This window comes from Rattus norvegicus, chromosome 20 (genome assembly GCF_021556685.1).
Source record: "Rattus norvegicus strain SHRSP/BbbUtx chromosome 20, alternate assembly SHRSP_T2T, whole genome shotgun sequence".
In the NCBI taxonomy this organism is placed as follows: domain Eukaryota; kingdom Metazoa; phylum Chordata; class Mammalia; order Rodentia; family Muridae; genus Rattus; species Rattus norvegicus.
The window spans coordinates 56,839,759-56,861,094 of record NC_141553.1 but is presented as its reverse complement, the minus strand read 5'-3'; the positions used below and the strand labels follow the sequence as shown (position 1 = coordinate 56,861,094).

The 21,336-nt window shown below is 35.7% G+C and overlaps 1 protein-coding gene across 10 annotated transcripts in view; it reads right to left on the bottom strand.

The window, feature by feature from the left end:
- Ascc3 (activating signal cointegrator 1 complex subunit 3) overlaps positions 1-21,336 on the bottom strand; it is a 280,053-nt gene that overhangs the window by 251,462 nt on the left and 7,255 nt on the right. For 5 of the 10 annotated variants that reach the window (XM_087597565.1, XM_087597567.1, XM_087597564.1 and 2 more), the window contains 3 exons: positions 16,862-16,948; positions 9,875-10,005; positions 6,969-7,119 (listed from right to left, as the gene is read on the bottom strand). In XM_087597565.1, the coding sequence (XP_087453691.1) occupies positions 6,969-7,119; positions 9,875-9,964 (241 nt within the window). In that variant the 5' untranslated portion in view covers positions 9,965-10,005; positions 16,862-16,948. 10 annotated transcript variants of the gene reach the window in all.

The window sequence follows — 21,336 nt, the reverse complement described above, 5'->3', positions numbered from 1 at the left end:
TAAGAGCTTTACATCCTAATCCAAAGGCCGCAAGCACCAAGAGACTGAAATGGTGTAGGCTTTTTGAAACCCAAGTCCACTCTCAGTGACACACCTCCAAGGTCACACTTCCTCTAACAATGTCACAACTAGTCTTTCCCAAACAGTTTTACTCCATAGTGACAAAATATTCAAATATATGAGGCTTTGGAGGGAATTCTTATTTAGATCACCAGATATTCAATTTTTCCATCTACTATATAATGAAAAGGATAATCTGTAAACTAGGAAACCATCTCGTTTCATCCTGTATACGACAACTACAACAAGGTTAAAGATGAATTATTTAGAAGATCACGGAAATGCTGTATTGATACTGGACCTGCCTGTCTAACAATTATAACAAGAACAGATAAGATGTGAAATATAGTAGACTATAGCATATCCTAAAATATTTAGGAAAAGTTAAAGTGTCTCTCTCTAAACCACTGGATCACTGGCAGAGAAGCAGCAGGACTGAGCTTGGCTAGCTGGTGCTTTCCTAAATGTTTCAGAGAACGTTACTACATAACACAATTATGCAATTATTTACATAAAAACAGAAAGTTTTAAAGTCAAAAAACAAATCATTCTCAGCAAAATATACATATGTATTTTCCTTTGAGTGAAGTGTTTAAATCAAATAATTTTATAAATTCACTTCCTCAATACCCTTTGCTGGTAATTAAATTTTTCAAAATAGTAGAAATTTTCATTTAAAAATTAAAATAATAATAAGCATTAAAGTTAAAAGTAGTCAACAAACAAATCAGTTCTCTGATAAGTTAGAGCTCCATTGTTTAGTAAATAATTTATGCTTATATTAACAATGAAATGTTCAATGCAGTCAAATTTCTTTTGCTTTGTTATGTTCAAACTTCAAATCATAGTTTTATCTCTAATACTTGTTTTAATATGTGAAAACTACACTATAGTCCTTCATTGTTTACCTAAATTAGCTCCATTTATTTTTAAAAAATCAGCAAGACAGGCAACTTGGTGTAAATATGTTTACAAAACCAGTGATTACATACCTGATTCTTTTTAAAATTTGTAACCATATTTTCTCATTAAAATGTGCAAACCATCAACTTTCCTAGTGATTTCAAGTAATTTTAAGTAATCTAAATTCCCCACTTATACATCTGAAAATGTTACCAAGGCTCCTTACATCTCATAGTTACCTTTACCTGTTATTATGAAATTGAAACACGCATAACATTTTACTTTGAAACACTTAGAACACAATCTAACCTGCCCAATGTTTGCTTCTCTATTACTTCTTCCTGCCTTGCCTAGGGGAACTTGTCTGTTCTTTGTACAACCCTATTGTGGGCATACGTATCTATCAAAATGTTTTGCACAGGCAGAACACTATTTGCTGACCATGGCTACCAGTACACCTAAGTTAAAAATGACTGACTGCCAGCCTTTACCAACTGTTATTCCCAGTACTGTTGTACAGCTTTGTAGCTGAAGTACACAACAACTGCCATCATCATCTTAATAGATGATGAAATGGGTCCAGGGATACCCATAACCCACTGCAAATCAACAAAACTGCACTTATACCTACATAGTAACTGATCATCTGAATCAATCTCAAACTCCATGAAAATAATTCATGAAAACATGAAACAGAAATCCAAGTAAGACAATACCACAAATACAGAGATAATAAACAAAAATTCAACAAATATGAATAAAGGCATATCAGCAACAGAGATGTGGGGCCTATCACTATCATACTGATGAACACACAGGCAATTTATCTGATAATGTATAGTTGTGTTATAAAGGAGGCACACACAAAAGATACCAACTTAATTTTACTATACTGGTTACAAAGGACTGGGTAGGTTCAGCTATGATTATATTACAGCTAAGTGGTGAGTTAATGGTAAATATTCAGACTTTATTTTTCTATGTTTTAATCAAACTAAAATAGTTCATCAACATTTTTACTACTTTAAAGCATTCTAAGTGTTAATGCATACCTATAATGTCCCACACTAAGCATGCTGAACCACTGTGAGTTTAATACTGTGAGATGATAAAATCTTATGGGGGGGGGATAGTAATCTTTACTTTCATTTAATTTACTAGGAATATAGAAAGAATATATATATAACTCAAGGAGTTGCCACAAAATGGACAGGTTTATTTAATATGGCTACACAGTTCCAGAAATAGATATTACTACAGTCCCCTAGATACCTACTTCAGGCAGTTCCAGTCACTTTCTTTTTCAGTAACAAGTTTCTACTCTAAGAGTAAGTTGCCCATAGGTAAAAAATAACCCTGGAGTAGCACACGCTTGGGAGGAAGGAAGGGGACCATAACAATACTGACTTCAAAGACAAATTCTCATTTCACATTCGAATCATTCTTCACACAGCCTAAACTGTTGTTAAAAGGTAATACAACAGTACATCTATGCTATAATTTGATAGTAAATTGTCTGCACTTCCAGGCTATCACAAATCATGCCGTCATGAATACACAGGACATTTCAGTATACACATACAACCATTTTTAATTGCATTATTTCATACTAAGAATTAAATTTTCATTGGTTTAACTACTACAAACACTGCTCAACAAATTCAAATACTGTACCAGTTCCAACTGTAGCAGTAACACACATAAATTCCTGTCCTGATCAGGAACTGCGAGTTCGATCCTCTCGACTTCATCTATGAAGTCTCGACTTCATGAGGAGGCATGAAATAGGATCTTTAAATGAGGATGACAATTTCTTTCACCTTTACTGGACATCTGATTAATGTAGAAAATGCTTGTGCATTTTTATACCCAATCTATCCTTTTTACTGATTTTCTTGTTGAAGAGTCTTGGTCATTTTTGTATAAGATCTATCCTTCTTACTGATATGTAAGAGATCATATTGAGTATGGATAGAAATGATTTTGACAATATATCCTGAAGCTCTATTTCCCATACTCATTCCACACATTTCATTCTTAATGAAGAGTCCATAGTACCAATCATTACCTTTATGATTCTACATTTTATTTTGTTTAATCAATTTTACCAAATGTAAAATCATAAAATGTCAACATCATCCTTGAGAAAATTGTCTTTTTTTTAACTCTATGCTTAGGATTACTTATATAGGTAGATTTAAATATATATATGTGTGTGTATGTGTATATATATATATATATATAGAGAGAGAGAGAGAGAGAGAGAGAGACAGAGGGAGGAAGGGGGAGGAAGGGAGAGAAGGAGGGAGGAAGGGAAGGAGGATGGAGGGAGGGAGGGAGGGAGAGAAGGAGGGAGGGAGGGAGGGAAGGAGAGGGAGAGGGAGAGAGAGAGAGAGAGAGAGCCCTGTCTCAATATCAGGTTATTTCCTTTTGTTGTACATATCTGTTCTTTGAACAGTATCTAAAATGTGCATTATTTTAAATTTCAGTATCTAGTAGTTTTTCCTGTTTATTTCTTAAGATTGATTGATCTGCTCTTTGTCTTTGAACTTTAGCTTTCAGAATATTTTATTCATTTTCAAAAACATATGAATATAAACAGTATATATCAGTTTGGATAACAATAGTATCATTATAAGCAACTAAGTTCTAATCCTTAAGATTAATACTTCAAAAATTCAGCCTTCTTTAATCTCTCAACAGTATTTTATAGAGCTTTCCATAAAGAAATCACGAAGATCAACATTTATAAATTTTGATGTTTTGTAAATGTAACCTAAATTAAACCATATAAATCTCTATATAAAACCTCATTAAAATTACTTTAAATGTCATTTTGAACTTGATCTGGCTAAATTAATTCCTCCAGATACAGTTATTACTCTTAACATTTATACCTTTTTTCTTTTCTTCTTCCCTAAATTGTATTAGGAAGGATTTTCAGTGTGCAAGAAAGAGAAAAGGTGCTAGATAATCTTGGATAATACCATATAGCAAAGAATCTTTCTTATTTTAAGTGGCATATAATATCTATGTACAGGGTAATATTCTAATGTGTGTCCATGTGAACAGTTATATTATAATAATTAGCATTCTGTTGTAATTATGATTTTTCTCCTAGCTCCTTATTAAATACACTGGTGCAGTATCCTATTGTGTTGGAACATTAGAAGTTACTCCTACCTAGCAGGTCTGTGGTACCAGTAGCTAACCTTTTTCTGTGTCCACTTTCCCCTCCCATTCCCAGCTTGCAGACATCACCGTTCTCAGAAGCTGATGGCACTGTACCACACAGTCTATTGGCTCCACTGTTTTTATTGATACCTTTTATCAGATGAAGGCAGTCTTTTCGTATTCATAGTTTGTTAAGAAGTGTATCAAAAATAGCTGTTACATATTCATAAAACCCTATCTATTGAATAGTCATTAATATTTAAAGCTGTTAGTTTATCATAAATCTTACTATTTCCCCAATTAATCCAGAATTGTTTCACACACTCACATGAACTTACACTTTCTTCCGAACACATATCTACATCATCGATCTTTTCTCAATCACTTAATATTATATTCAATAAGATCTTCCTTTTTACTATTAATGCATATCGGAAATTTGGAATTTCCTTTTTATGGACATATCAAATATAAGACCATTACCTAATCATGGCTGGCCCACAATCAAAGTTTTCCAAATAACCCAAACATATCTTGGTAATCGTTTTTTCTGATTCAAGAGTCAAGCAAGCATTATAGATTGCATCTGATTACATGCTCTTACCCTCCTGTCTTCTGCATCAATACCCTCGTAAGATCTTAAGTGAAACTGCATGACAATTCCCAGGTATAAACCATCAAGGTGAATAGATTTCTTTCTTAATATTTCTAATTACAAGCTGAATTTTTTACTAGCCAAATATCCAGATTCTGTATTTCTTCTTTGTCCATTTAATTCATCTTTGTTATCTAGTTCTCTGAATCTGTCAGACCTCTGTTTGTCCTCCTCTTTTCCACCCAGGCCCCTCTTTGGAAATGGACAGTCACTGCTAGAGAAATAAATGATCCAAAACCCAGTATCGTTCTTTCTGAGTTTGTTTGTGCTTCCAGATCTTCAATAATGTGAAAGACAAGGCTGGAGCCTGTGATTGGACAGTGGAAAAGGAAGGCGGGCTGAGAGTTTTAGAGATGGGAGAGAGAGGAGTGAGGAGAAGGAAGGAGGATGGAGGAAGAAAAAGATGATCCAGATTCTGTGTAGCTTTGAACAGCTACAGGTTGCTATGAGTATCTTATAAGGGATGGATTTGTCTTACGAGGTGGGCAGTTTATATTGATATCAATTGGCTCGAAGTTCATTGTGTGGACATTTTGTGGGGTGAGAATTTACTAGTATAAATCTAACTGATAAATGACAAGCCTCTAGAGTTTTGATTTTACCTGGTTATGGGGCTTTGTGACAGCAAACCACAGGGGCCGGATGGCTGGGAATGTGAGCAGAGTCTGCCTGCATGAGACAATCAGTCTGCCGGCGGAGAGCAGGCTGGTCTGTCTGCAGGATATTTCCTGCTATAGTAATGTACTCTTTTTATTTATAATTTTCTAATTATTCTCAATAGATGTTTGTCCTAAACTACTTTGTTGGCTATTTTATAATTTGTATCAAACTCTTTCAACTGTTTTAAAATCCACAATTTCAAAATAGCTAATTTTTATAAATTCCCCAGAAACCAACCCAACATATCATTCCCATAAAAACAAGGCTTTATTTCTAAATATGTATTTTTCCAGTCCCTTTTCACATTGTATATTTCCTTTTCTAAGTCACCTCTTTATAAACTGTTCCCACCCCAGGATTTAATTCCTTGATTTTAATAGTAAAATCTTACTTTCTTAATAACGTACAATCATAATGGATCCATCTAAAAATCACTTCATAATTCACTGCTGCCCAACCTGCCCTCTGACCAGTATTTTTTTTTAAAAGGAAGAATGAGTATATATGTATGTGTACATGTTTATTTGTGTGTCAGCATGTCACAAGGTGGTATTTGTGTGGAAATCTGGGTATGCTCCTCAACTAATCTCTATATCTGATTAACACTTTTCTTAATTTTACTAAAGTCAAGATGCACACAAATATCAAAACACACATAAATTCATGGTTACAAATTTAGAAAGGCAAAAACCAAGAGTTCTTTTATAGCAATGGAATCTGAATGCTGAAACACAAGGCTCTCACTAAGTCATCACTCACGCTGTCCTTGTAAAGTCAATGCTTTGTTCTGCCCTGAGGAAGAATCTGCAGATCCTTTTGGCCCATTTGCATGACATTCCTGACTTCTACAATCTAGTTTCTATCTCTACTGCACAAATCCTATTTGCCACCTGAACTTTTTGTTTGTTTGTTTGACTTGTGAACAGCGGTAACTGGACAAATAGTCTAAATATATTTTTTTTAATTTAATAAAAAATGTCCTAGTGGTACTTGGTAAACCCAAACTTTCATCTGTGTTTTCACTGAGTATTCCGAAGTATTATTTATTATAAAGGAGCTACTAAAATAGAATCAACATTTTATAAATGAAGAAAATAAAGGCAAGGGGATTAGATCAAGTCATTTTCTATGTTTACTATTACTTTTTCAACATTCTTAAAATCCAGTGTGGCTTTGTCAAATGCTATCATAACAGTCCTCACATGGTCCTCTCTCCCCCTAGCCTGACACAGACTCAATATTGTTGTGCTGAGTTACAGCCCACCATTCACGTGTGCACTAGGTGGCCTCCTGTTGAGAAACTCAACTAACACTGTTCCTTGATGTTATTAATTGTATACAGTTGGTTATTTCCTTCTACCCCTGTCACACTGTCCTAAATTCATTAAGAGATAAGAGCATCTTAGACAACTGTAAATATTTACCGGGAGACTAGCCTTTTATTACATACTATTAATATATAGCTTATAAGGATCCTGTTATAGAACATTTTGGGTTTTATTTTTAAAGGGTATACCGATTTGTTTTGCAGCTTGTAGTATATCTTTTAAGTCTTCATTTATAGTTTGCATTTTATTCTTTTCTAGTTTTTCATTCAAAAACTTCACTATCTTCTTCCATGAAAGGCCGAAATCTAAAGCTTGTTCATGAAGTTTGGATCGCTTCAGCTGAAAAAGAAAGTATAATATAAAAAAGTCTGGTTAAGTTTTCCTCCAATCCATCATAAAAATATTTTATTACAAATCAATTTTGCACTAGCCAGAATTCAAAGTTGTCTACTCAGACACTAATTATTCTCAGAAGGAACTTAATTTAAGTGCAACTTCATAGAAAGAGAAAAAAATGTTTTATAAAAAACAATGTTTTAATTATAAAACATCCATACAGCAAAGTAGAATGTTTAACATTCCAAAGCTAACATGTAAACAACCCACACATTCCTATCCTTTTTCATAAAAATACATTCCGACGAACGGCATTTAAAGACTCTGAGAGCCCTGATTAATCAGCTCGACATGTTTAAACAATATTGTTTTCAGAATATGACCCCGGAACTAAAGGTAGACACAGACTCTTTTCTATATACACTCTTTTCTTGAAGCTATAAACATTTTCATCAAGAATTGATTACAGAATAAAACAAAAATTTCATGTCAGACCCGTGGCTTTTTGAGACATGAAGCAATCTAACAAAATGGAGTGGTGAGTCAGACATGGAACTGAAACTCTATTCTTGCTTCTACTGATGATGCTCAGTGTCCATTATGTCTCTGCTTCAATTTCCTAATTTAAAATGAGGTCAGGCCATCTGGACTAAGAAAAGAGGTGATGGTGGGTACATGAGAAACAGACCAAACAGATTGGCCATGAAATGACTTTCATAGATACAATGATTCATTTTACTTTTGTCCCTGCTTTTGAATATGGTGGCCATTTCCTGTGACTAAAAAATCTCATAAAAATAAGGCTCATTATGCATGCATGCCATTTTCCTTCTTCAGGAAGCAAAATGAAATTAAAAGCGTACAATAATAAATGAAATGACATTGGGGTAGGGAGTAAGTAGGTAAGTAATCTTTAGGCTTTTAAATTGTAAAATATTCCATACTATCATTGGTTCAGAATTTGCCATGCCCTAAGAAGATAAAAACAGAAAACAGAGTATAAGATATTAATATTAAGAATATAAATTTTAATCTTATATTAATTACTGTGAGAAATATAGGTCTGACACAATTCTCCATCATTAGAGGGAAGCTTGCAAAAGACTGGTCGATGGTCTTTGCTTTCTGAGTCCATCTTTAGGAGAAGAGATTAACTTTAACACTGTATAAAGACGGTTTCAGTCCACCAGTAAATCATGCTTTCACTCTACCAAACACTCAACTAACGGGCCAACAACTAAAAGGAACTGCTTTACATTTTTAAAAAGAAAACAGAGGTCAGTTTCTGCATACACTGCCTAACTTCCCACATATAATAAATACATCCTAAACCTATAAACCTTGAGCATGCTGCCAAACATTTAACTTTTTCTACTAGAAGCCAATGTATCATTTATATACTATGTAATGACATGTTTTGTGTGTGTGTATGTGTGTGTGTGTGTGTGTGTGTGTGTGTGTTTTGCTCATTTACCTGTTGAAACAGCATATATAGTAATCATATCCAGAAAGAAATACAGGTACTTAAAGATTAAAAGATTAAAATAACTAAGTTTCTTTCATTTGAATATTAGCCAAAATCTATGTATTATGAGCTAAATTGCCTCTCCTCAATTATCACATTGAAATCCTAACCTCTACCTCTACTACCTCAGAAAACCATTAATGATTTCACCTGATTGGTTTCATTACCAAAAAAATAAAAAAAGACCTAAAAACAAGCAAACAAACATGGAACCTCAAGGACACCAGGGATAGGCTTATACAGAGGAATGGTAAGAGGTTTCGAGAGAAAAGCAACTCTGCCTTGATCCTGAACTTTTAAGTATTATTCTATACAAATTAATATGTCACAGGTTAAGGACTTTTCTTAAGGATCTCACTTATAAATAATTTTCAGTAAGCCTTGGCATAATATACTTTTACTGTTTATAACATTACATTTATAATTCTATATGCTTTATTTTATAAAACTTACATAAGTCAGTTTACTTATTAAAGATATCCGTGTGAAAGCACATACCTTAGTTTGTTGCTCAGAAATCAATGTCACTGAATTGAAGAAGTGACTGGCATTTTTTCCATAAATCTCAAAGTGCAAATAAGCTTATTGTGCAGGAGGAAACTAACTATACTTAAAGTGAATGTAAATGTGACACTATGTATTATAAAACTGAGTCATGTAAGGACATTAGTCCACATCACTCACAGTCATCATCAGTCAGTAACACTACAGTAACAAGAATCTGGAATTCCCGAAGTTTTTACTACTACTATTTATTTATGTCTTAAGATGCAATTATAAAAAGGCCTTACAATGAACTTCTTTAAGCCATGAATGTACTCATCAGTTATATGAACAAGTCAACTAGGAGACCAAGTATGGAGCTAGAAATGAATATTCAGATGTCCTATGTTAAGGTATAGACAGTGTTTCTATTCATGTGTGAAGAATTTAACAGGAGATCTAAAAATGTGCCCAGCTGACTCAAAATAAATGTAAACTAAAGCACAAAATTAGCTGTGGCAGAGGCCTAATGAACAGAAAGCATGACAGCCTACATTGGATTTTTCCCTTTGATAATAGTCAAAGGTATTTAACAGAAGTAGTCTTGAGAAAGTATCAGTACACTCAATCTCCTTCTCAAGACACAAACTAGGTAAAACTTCCATCTTAAAAGCATACGACCTAAAAGAAGAAATGTCAAGTATTTACCCATACTCCTTGTTTTTAATAGTTTCACCTAAAAACATTTACCTTTAAGTCAGCTACTTCTTCATTATAATTATCTTGCTTGGTGACATTTGAAAAGGAGCGCAAGGCTCCTGTGAGGCGAGGTAAAGCCATTTATTACTCAGTCAGTGATCCATAGAAGTAAGAAACTCGAACTGAAAAACACAATGGTATTTATCTGTTTAGAAATGACACAGGTAATCAAACTCAATGAACTGACCTACACACACACACACACACACACACACACACACACACACACACACACACACAAAGGGCTCCAAGAACACTTTCTACCAATGTTTGTTTCTTAAGAATAAAAAAACAATCTCCCAACAAATAATAACCAAAAGTGCTAGAAACTATATAAAATATATCACATCAGACAAAACAGACTTTAAAGCAAATGACAGAAGGGACTTAAAACAAACAAAAGATTCTAAACAGTAATAAAAGACTGCTAATATACAAAAGTCCTTAGTCCATATGTTTAAAAAAAAACTTAAAAATTAACTAAAACAAACCTCCAGAAAGAAGTGGTAAGTCTAGCATCGAATTGCAGGTCGAAGACATCAACTACTGAGAGTCACGAGTCAGCCCTACCTTGTCAACATTCAACGTACGTTTCCAAGTTTTAATTTTTAAAACTACATTGTGTATGCATGCATGCTTATGTGTACACTGTATGTGTGTGCATGTCGATGTGGACAGACATAAATCTGCCGGCACATGGCACAAGATCAGAGGACAACTTGTGGGAGGCAGTTTTCTTCTCCCTTACGGATCTGGGGATTAACCGCAGATCATTAGGCTTGGCAGCCTTTACCTGCTGGGTCATCCACCTCCCTTGTCATAGAGCAGTTTTCAGGTGGTATGTGCAATACAGCATAAAGTAAGTCTCAACTGATTTCAACTAGCATTACATAAATCAGGAAGTAATGAACATTTTGTACAAAAACAGTAACAAGTACTATACGAGTCACATCCAGTCTTTATAAATATTTTAACAACGCTTTAAATCTACTCTGGAGCTCAATGTAACCACTAGTTGCTGAACTCTGATAGAAGTCATTTCTCTTAACAAAATATAATTAAATTATAAGTCAGAGACAAAATGCAAAATATTAAAAACATACAAGATTGCATAAAGATGAATGAAAAACTGTGAAAATAGCTAAAGGAATGAACTGTCCCTCACAAAAAAGAATTTCAATAGGTAAAGTAAAATGACTTATTTCGTAAATAAACTTCCTAACTAGAGTACTTCAAGGTTCAGCTACCCAGTGGGAATATAGACAGGCCAAACACTTGTAAGATTAACATGGGTGGAAAATCAGGTCCTTGAGCACCTACAGAACCTCCATGTTCCTGAGCTCTAGAACAAAAGCTTGGACAGAGACACCGGGATAGCACTAGAAGCAAACCACCAACCAAAGATACACAGTGGGGTACCCATGGCTCTGGCTGGGTTTGTAGCAGAGAAAGGCCTTATCTGGTATCACTGGGAGGAGAGCTCCTTGGTCCTACGGAGGCTTGATGACCCAGGATAGGGGAACACTAGGCTACTGAGGCAGGAATGGGTGGGTGGGTGGGGGAGCACCCTCATAGAGGCAGGGGGAAGGGAACAAGGGATAGGGGTCTTGTGGATGGGAAACATTATCATGTTTGAAATAAATAACCAATAAAAAAATGAATAAATTTGCAGAGGAGAAGTAGATCAAACCTAAGGGAAAGATTAGTAACTCAAAGGCAGGGATACAATACAGGTAGTAGGGAGGGGTGCCTTTCGTAGATGACCTGAGCTGGATCCCTGGAACCCACACACATGGTGGAAAGAACCAAGTATCCCTAGCTATCCTCTCACCTCCATATATATGACAAACACCCGTGTACACACACAAACAAAATAAGATATAAAAAGATCTTTTAAGATGTCAGATTTCTCAGACATCTACATGTTCTATCAGTTATATACCAGCCTACGCTGAGTATTACAGCATTTCTGTCAAATATTTTCTTTCATATGTTAATCTCAGTCTTTTGTGCTGAGGTTCTGCATTGCAATCTCCTGTCTAAAGAAAATTCTGAGTAATATTTGTATGTTTCAAAGACTGAGTAAACTTTTTGAAGCATCTGAAAGGGAAAAATAAATAAACCAAGAGTTAGTAAACAACAGATATTTTCGAACTTTATTGTGCACTTGTCACCTAAAGGATTTGTTTTTTAAACTTATTTTCATTATTATTTCTATATCCACAGATGTTTTCCATGCCTGTGAACTACAAACCTATTAAGGCCAGAAGAGGGTATGGATCCTGTGGGACTGGAGTTCCAGTGGTTCTAAGCCATTGTATAGGTGCTGGAACTCAAACCCAGTCCTGAGGGTTCTATGAACATGAACTACTAAGTCCCACAATTTCCTTATTCCCAGTTATCTGAATGGTCAGATGGCAGGGCCCTGAGATGTATTTACATCATATTCGCAAATGATGAAGCAACCCCCATACAGAGTCTTAAGACACAGTGCCCTGTACTCTTAAATCAATATTCAATGTGTGCTCATGTCTAAACTGACCTCCCACCACCAAATATCCATCTAATAATAAATCAAGGACTTCCATTTAGATTCAATTTGTCTCCTACTATCCTTTCTCAGTTGGATTCCCTAAGAAGATTAAGTTGTACTGAAAGAATCTTGAACACCATTTTTCCCTCAGTTCTACCAAGGACTGACTATATGTAATATCAGTAGAAAAGCAGGGCATACAAAGAATGCCTTCAGGAGCCAAAGCTCAAATCAAAACCAAGAGAATTGCAGATGCTAGATGCATTCTTTTCTGGATAACAAAACCAGAACTCTTCAAAGAAGGCTCTGACATTAATCTGAACATGTTCTGACTCAGAACCTGCTCTTTTTTTTTTTTTTTTTTTTTTATTAACTTGAGTATTTCTTATATACATTTCGAGTGTTATTCCCTTTCCCGGTTTCTGGGCAAACATCCCCCTTCCCCCTCCCCTTCCTTATGGGTGTTCCCCTCCCAACCCTCCCCCCATTGCCGCCCTCCCCCCATAGACTAGTTCACTGGGGAGAACCTGCTCTTTAACTCATAAGCAAATACTTTGAAAATCTAAGTATCAAAGCAGTAAATACATAATGTGTGTAATATGCTGTCTCAATGTGGTCTCATGGACAAGTGGTGTACTTGGGACCACACTTCCATGATTCTGACCAATCTACAGTAATAATCTACAGTAATAATCTACAGTAAAAACCTGGAACTACCTGTCCTTTCTTTGAAAGTACTGAAAATGTTCACTGATTTTATACTAATTTACAAATCTAGGAACACCCTAGCAAACAAGACAATATACCAAACTTTATAAGAAAGGTAAAGATGTCTGAGTGGTTGAGAACACTTGTTGCTCTGGTAGAGGACCCAGTTTGGTTTTCAGAAATGGCCTGGCAGCTAGTGTTTCCAGGTACCTGATGCCTTCCAATGGCTTCTGTGGGCACCAGACACACAACTGGTGTACATACATGTATACATGCAGGCACTTACTCATACACTTATTTTTTAATATAATAAGGCCTGTTTCAAGCTATACTGACCGGAAACTGCAAACAGGAATCTGATGATTCCATAAGTCTTCCTTTAATCATCACTTTCATTTATGGCTTTGATGTTTAATATCTATGCCTTCAGAAAAATAAACAACAAAGCCATTAAACACAAACCAACTTTTTCACCTGGAGTTCATCTGAAGAAACAACTGAAACCTGAAGTATCAACTCTAGAGCAAAACCACATCTGTGCAAGATACACTGACATAAGCTATACCAACATTTCAAGGGTTACTCTAATTATTCATAATTTTTATCACCCAAACTGACAAGAGATCCTACTGTTCTTAAACAGTTCCCAATCACGTAAGGATACACATTTGAAAGTGGAGAATTCAGAAAGCACAGGTACAGATCACAAAATGCCACCTGAACACATCTCACACAATATAAAGTGTATGCTTATGTGTTTACAAACATAAAATAGAGATTGTATTTTTTACTGAAAAACCCTGTTTCTAGTTGTGGTGTGGCCCAGCCTTTAGCATACATAGCATCTTTAATCACTCTGGCTGGAATTCATACAGGCTTGTAGTAAAAACCTTTAATCCTAAACAATAAAGGTAAGGTTAGTTTGTAGAAGGAAGCAGCCATGTCTGAAAGTGATGTGTAGTTGAAGGGCAGACAAAACAATAAATCAGAGAACGATTTGACAGAAAAGGATATGCCCAATTCTCATAAGAAGAGAAAAGGGAAGCTATAAGAGGTACAGTGTGGAGAAAAAGAGGAGGCAGTTTTACCAGCAGAATTTTACAGAGACAGGTTGAAGAACAAGCTAGACACAGGTAAAGACAGAATCAGCCAGAGAAGGAGAAGTAGCAAAGGTCAGAAGATATGGCCAAAGTTAACATGAAACCAAGCAGCACAATTCCGTAAGGAACTCAGAGAAGCTAGACTGAATCAGTTAGGACTGCAGAGGAGTTTGAGCCAGAATAGCTGAGGTGAACCAGCCAGCCAACCAGAGCTCAGAAAGAACTAGAAAGAGTGAGCTTATTCAGCTGTAAGTATCAGAAGCTGAAAACATTCTAGGCCTAGAATAGATTTTACAGAGACCAGAATCTTCCAGGATTAGGTCTAGGTTTGCAGACTCAGGCAGCAAGCCACAGAGATGACAATTACACCAAGTGAATTAAAGATACCTTTGCATACATACATACATACATACATACATACACACACACACACACACACACACACACACACACACACACAGAAACTCTAGGGATGTGCTAGAAATGGTTTTAGATGTTTGGAATTAAAGAAAGTTTGAAACATTTCTCCATTCCCATATGAGCTCTACTATTAGAAAGCATTTTCTCCAAATACAAAAATTATTCATAAAAGGTTGTGCCGTCCTTAATCATTAGTCTCTATTGTTAAATGGATAATGGTGGATATTCTTAAATCATCCTAATATTAACATGTAAGTGAAACTTGCACATACTTGGTGGCAGCTGAGGAAACCTGTGTCTGTGTCTCAGATATAGATAAATGAGGGGCTAGCAAAAGGACTCGGGTTAAGAGCACTATTTTTGCACAAGACTCAAGGTTCAGCTTCTAACACTCAAAACAAATAGCTCACGAATGCCTGTAACTTCAGTTCCTAGGGATCAAATGCCCTCTTCTACCCTCCTCAGGGACCTGCATGCACACATGGTACATACAAATTAAGAGGCACAAAGACACACAATTAAATAAATGTATTACTACTATAACACATTAAGTACATGCTTTACTTAATACACCTAAAAGAAGGAAGTGCATAACCATTATTTAGCATCCGAGCCTAAGTTGATTGTCTCAGCATTTATAATTTACAATAAGCTAATTACAACAAGGTGCTTCTAGGCTAAGTCAGTAAGAATCAAGCCCTGTTAGTTTTGTGCCTTGTTCTGAGCTGAAATGTTAGTTCCTACTACATTCAATCCAATTCATTTTCAAAACTGAAAGATGCTTGAAAGGACCAAGCCCTACTTTTTATTCTTGCCTAAAAGTTTAACTCTTGAGCCATTTTTCTTAGCAATAAATTAAAATTAAGCCAATTGCAAGCAAAACCAAATTTTGTCATTCAATCATCAATATCGCTGTGAAAGTACTGGGGGAAAAAAGCTGTACTTCAAAAGTCACTACATATTTTAAATGTACATATTGCTATTTAAAAATAAAATGGATATTTTATTCAGTAATGTCAGTTATTGCTCTAAAGAATATTGGTTAACAGTTTTTACAGTTCATATATTAATAATATCATATTTGATGATTTTTTAAATAAAGATGACATCTATACATATCAGACAATAGTTTTCATGATTTACATTTTCCATAAAGCAGATTAAATAATTACTGAATTGCAAAATATGAACTGGGCATGGTGGTACAACTGTTTAATCCCAGCACTTGGGAAACTCAGGCAAGTGGATCTCTTGTGAGCTCCAGGGCAGCCAGGATGATACAGACCCTGTCTTTAAAAAAGAAAAAAATTGTACTTCCATAAACAGAAGGCGTCTGTCATTCTAGCCAAGCCTTCTCAAGTTAATCAGCTCCAAGGCTTTCTTCCCATCGTTCCGGTTTATACTCGGGTCTATATACTGTCACAGAAATGCTAGTTTCAAGGTAGCAAACCACAAAACAGGAAAAGGTAACAAGAAAAACTGCTGTATTTTAATAAGAAAAAATATAATACAAACGAGATAAAACAGTATTTGTTAAATATACTAGGAGAATATGTTACATTATTTACAAAAAAATCCCATTTCTTAAGATACTCCAAAGTTTCACGTAAACAAAAGTGATAAATACTGGTTTTGAAAATATCAAACTCAAGTGTCTGGTACCTTGTAGGTTTTGAACATACTATCTGAAAAGTCTCAGGTATATAAGAGACTATGTCTTCTTAATATAAAGTAATAATAATCCACAAGAGACCTCCACTTTTCAAAAGTACCAAAAACAGGGTTGGGAAGTGGTTGGTGGTTGGTGGCACACAACTTTAATCCCAGCACTTGGGAGGCAGAGGCAGGAAGATCTGAGTTCAAAGCCAGCCTGATCTACAGAGCAAGTTCCAGAACAGCTAGAACTACACAGAGAAACCCTGTGTCAGAGAGAGAGAGAGAGAGAGAGAGAGAGAGAGAGAGACAGAGACAGAGACAGAGACAGAGACACACAGAGAGAGTGTGCACGAAGACATGGGTCAGGGTAGGAAAGCAAAATAAAAACTGAACTCATGCCAAGTAACATAATAAAGGAGTACCCAGAAAATAGTAATCTTGTCAAGGAAAACAGCAACTAATCCTCATGGAAATCTGAAAAAGCAAGTGTTACCAAATATTTGCTGACCTAATTTTTAATTTTTAATGAAGCACTACTCTTTAAAATAGTTTTTGTCTTACCTGTTTTATTTTGTTTGTTTTTACTTTTGATTGTTGTTTTTTGAGAGCAAGAATATGAAGTTGGGTGAGCAGAGAGTTGTGGAGGATCTGGGAGGAATTAAGAAAGAAAATATAACCAAACTATATAGCATGATAGAAATTTAATTAAAAATGCATCTGAGGCTTAGAATATAGATCACCAGTACAGTGTTAGCCAAACATGAGCAAAGTTCTAAATTCAATCCTACGTAACATGATAAAGATGTACATGGTGACTGTTTTATCCATTCATTAATTCATTCAAGAAAACTGTATTAAATCCTGAAAATAACAAGCTATGATAAGGAACTACTGTAATGGTAATATTTTAGGTAATAGTAGATCATTTGCAAGGTCTGATCCCCACAGTTTAAGACCTTTGCTGACCCCACCAAACTCTTTAGTTGCTTTTCTGCAAACCCAACTACAGGAATATTAATTAGACTTCTAGACTGCTTCTACTGCTATTATTCTACAAAAAGAGCTATCGAGGTAGCAAACAATCTCAGTATTGCCAAGGAGAGGTTAGTTCTCAGTCTGCCCACATCCCCAAGTTCTTGACCAAGCTTCACCTGGCATCATGGGTACTAATATCTTTCAGGTTTTCCCCTGTTGTTCCCTGCTCTCAATCTCCTTTAAACACGCTCACGGCTCTGACTTCAATCTGCACTCACTTCCCAGCTACTCCCATCCAGTCCTCAAGTGTTGAGTATTTTTCAAATGTTAATTTCAAATGCATAGCTCCATCCTGTACATACCTTGTACTCCATTTTCATAACTCACTGCCTTTCCATATCAAGCGATGTCTAACTTAAAATGTTAAATTTTGTCATTAATAATCACCTCCTGTGGTCTACCTCATTAATAACCTCAAATCTACTCTACCTTTTTCTCTTGCTACAACTGCTGAGTTCCACTCCATTCCCCAGATTATTTTCCCTGAATCTAACCACTTTTCACAATTATCACCTGTTCCCTAGATTACTGCAATGTCCTTTGTGCTGTAGCTAAAAATATTCTGTCTGTCTCTGGTCCCTAGGTACTGATAAGCCACAACCCTGTGGAATCACAGAAATGTCTCCTGGTACTCAGAACATGCTTCTCTGACCATTTCTGAGTTCATGCTAATGGGATGACTTAGTAGATAGTCCCTAGTCCCAAAATGAACAAGTGATTGGATAGCCGGACTTTCCACCAGTCCATCCACTAATCCCTGGAAAGAGGAGGTTGAACGGCTTCAGATGAGACCTTATAAAGTTTTGGAGCTGGTGAGATGGCTTAGTGGTTAAGAGCACTCACTGGCCTCCAATACACTTGACAGGTAGCTCACAACCAATTCTAACTCCAGCTCCAGAGGATTCGACAGCTCTGGATCAACATTACTCTCATGCACATACCCACACAGTCACATGCAGCTACACATAATTAAAGTAAATCTATTAAAAATATTAAGGTTTTGATGTGCTTGGCATCAGTATCCACCTGATGGTACAGGTTGCCTACACAATGACAATGCTCTTTCTTATAAAAAATTTACAAATAATAATGTTAAAATAGCAGTGAGTCATACATAAGTCCTGGTATATGACTAAGCATAGTCTTCCTCCTTTCACAGCTGTAAGCCTGAATTTTCTAGAAATCTTTCAAGTAAGCCTATACAGTAGTATTTACATTTACAGTAAAAGACATGTCTTAACCCACTCGTGCCACCCTTAAAACCTACCCAATGACCATAACAACTACCCCATGAACTCTATGAACAAAAAAGTTTGATAGAAACCCTTCGAACAGTTTAAATCCACAAGTCACCAAAGTTGTATGTGTGTGTGTGTGTGTGTGTGTGTGTGTGTGTATTTGCTAAGACATGTGAGTGGATACTTTTGTAAGAAGCCTACATCCACATTTGAATTTACACTTTCCTTTCTGAGTTCTTCCCTCTCTCTCAGTTAACCACATGCTAAAATGTATGTTCCTGCAGTAATTAGTTATCCTGACTAGATTTGAGGCTGGACCTACAGTTACTGTAAACCCAATCAAAACTCCATGACTAGGGTCTTAGGCCCTCGCGGGGAACTTAGAATAACTGTTAAGCTAAACTCTCTTCCAAACATCTGTATTTATAGTCATATCCAAATGCCATACTCTATGTTCACCCAGAAAAGCTTTCTTGCAATGAATTGCTATAAATGCAAAATAACTATGGCTGCTTAAAATAGTGAAACTACAACAGTTTAGTGTTCAGGCCTGTTTTTTTCTACTTCCTTCTTTTTATATATTTTCATAAATACTTGGTTTTGGTCATCCCTCCCTGTGTCCACTCCTCTTCTCCATTGTTCTGTCTTTTATCTTTACTTAAATCCTTTGTTTTAGTCAATTTTCTATTGCTGTAGAGAGACCATGACCATGACAATGCTTATAAAGGCACACATTTCATTGGGGCTGGCTGACAACTTCAGGGACCTATTATCATTGTGGCAGGAAGCATGGCTGCACACAGGCAGACATGATGCTGGAGAGGCAGCTTAGACTTCTACATCCAGATCCAGAGGAAGCAGGAAGAGAGAGCCACTATGCCTGGCTTAGGTATCTGTAAGTCCAAAGCATGCCCACAGTGACACAATTCCTCCAACCATGATACACATACTTCAAAAAGGCCACAACTCCCAATAGTGCCACTCCCTGGTTACCAAGCATTCTATGAGCCTATAGGGGCCATTCTTATTCCAACCACCAACCACATTCCATTCCCTAGCCCACATAACCTGGTAACCATATCATAATACAAAAATTGCATTCAGTCCAATTTCAAAAGTCCCCATGGTCTACACCCTTCAACATTATGGTACCTTTTCTACCTTGTGTTTTCTCTTGCCCTCCTGAAAGCTCTCCCTTAAATGTTTTCCCTTCCCATGGGTCCCTTTCTACTTTTCTTTACATATGTAACATATATATTACTGCCCATATAAATACACATATATAAAACAGATATGCACATGAGATAACATGTAATGTTTTGTCTGACTTATAATATTAATGTAATATTTTCCAGTTCCATGTTTTCCTATAAATTTTATTTCATTTTACTTTGTAGCTGATTAAGATTCCATTATACACATGTGCCAGCCACATTTTCATTATCTATTCATCTCCTGAGGGACATTTAAGCAGATTTCCCTCTTGTTGTTCTGTTTAAGCAGAAATAAACTTGAATGGACAAGAATGAAAAGAAACAGTCTTCTGGAGAAATGCTCAGTGGTAATTTATTTAGTTGACATTTCTTCATTAGCACTTTTACTACACTTTGAATATCAAAGTGGTTATGGACTATGGTGAGCAAAATCAATCTAATGCCCACAGTGGTGAATTGCAGTCTAAAGGGGGAAAGATACCAATTAAGTAAGCTAACGCAACCAAAATAATAATAATAATAATAATAATAATAATAATAATAATAATAATGTAAAATAATAAAGCTGATATATAAAGTAGTAATAAAAAAATCACTAGAACAGAGTGGGTGTGTTTAACATAACACTAAAAGAAGTCAAGGTGGAGACAGTTTAAGAGTTCAAAGCTGGACCTGGAGAGATGGCTTAGTGGTTAAGAGCACTAACTGTTCTTTCAGAGGTCCTGAATTCCCAGCAACCACGTGGTAGCTCACAACCATCTGTAATGGGATCTGATGCCCTCTTTTGGTGTGTCTGAAGACAGCTACAATGTACTTATATACATAAAATAAATCTTTGAAAAAAATATTAAAAAAAGAAAGAAAGCGTCCAAAGCTGAATTGTGAATTAGAGGAAACATAAACTAGCTGTGTGGGGAGAGTATGCCCCATTGAGGGAACTGAAATATAACACTAGAGAGTGACAGTCAGAAACTCTATGACAATGAATGACAGTACAACTTCTAGAAAAGACATATTAACCTGGTTAAATTTAGAAACTATCATAAAAGATCCAAAAAGACTCCAAAAAGAACTTTTTACTTGACCAGCGAAAAGAACGGATCTAACAAATCGAAATGAATTATATGCTGATAATTCCTGACATGAAAACAGCAATGAGTTAGGGAAAGATGGATAAATCCAAGTGATTATGTAAATCAAATCAATTTAGTTTATTAGTTAACTGTATTATCACCTCTGGTGGAGGGGATAATCAAAGAGGCGGCTGACTTATCCACCTACAGAACAGGTAGATAAAGTAAATTCTTAAGGCTACAGCACAATGATTAACTTTGTTTTACTCTCTTGAAGTGCTGTCCTAGTTTTTATGATTTAAAAACATGACCAAAAAAACTAAATAGGAAAAGTTTTCTAAGATAAAAAGGAGTAGCTTTATTACTTCATCTGATAGCTTACTTACTATGAGGGAAGTTAGGATAGGAACAAAAGGCAGGGACCTAGAGGCAGGAATTGAAGCAGAACCACACAGAAAAGCTGTTTGCTGGCTTAC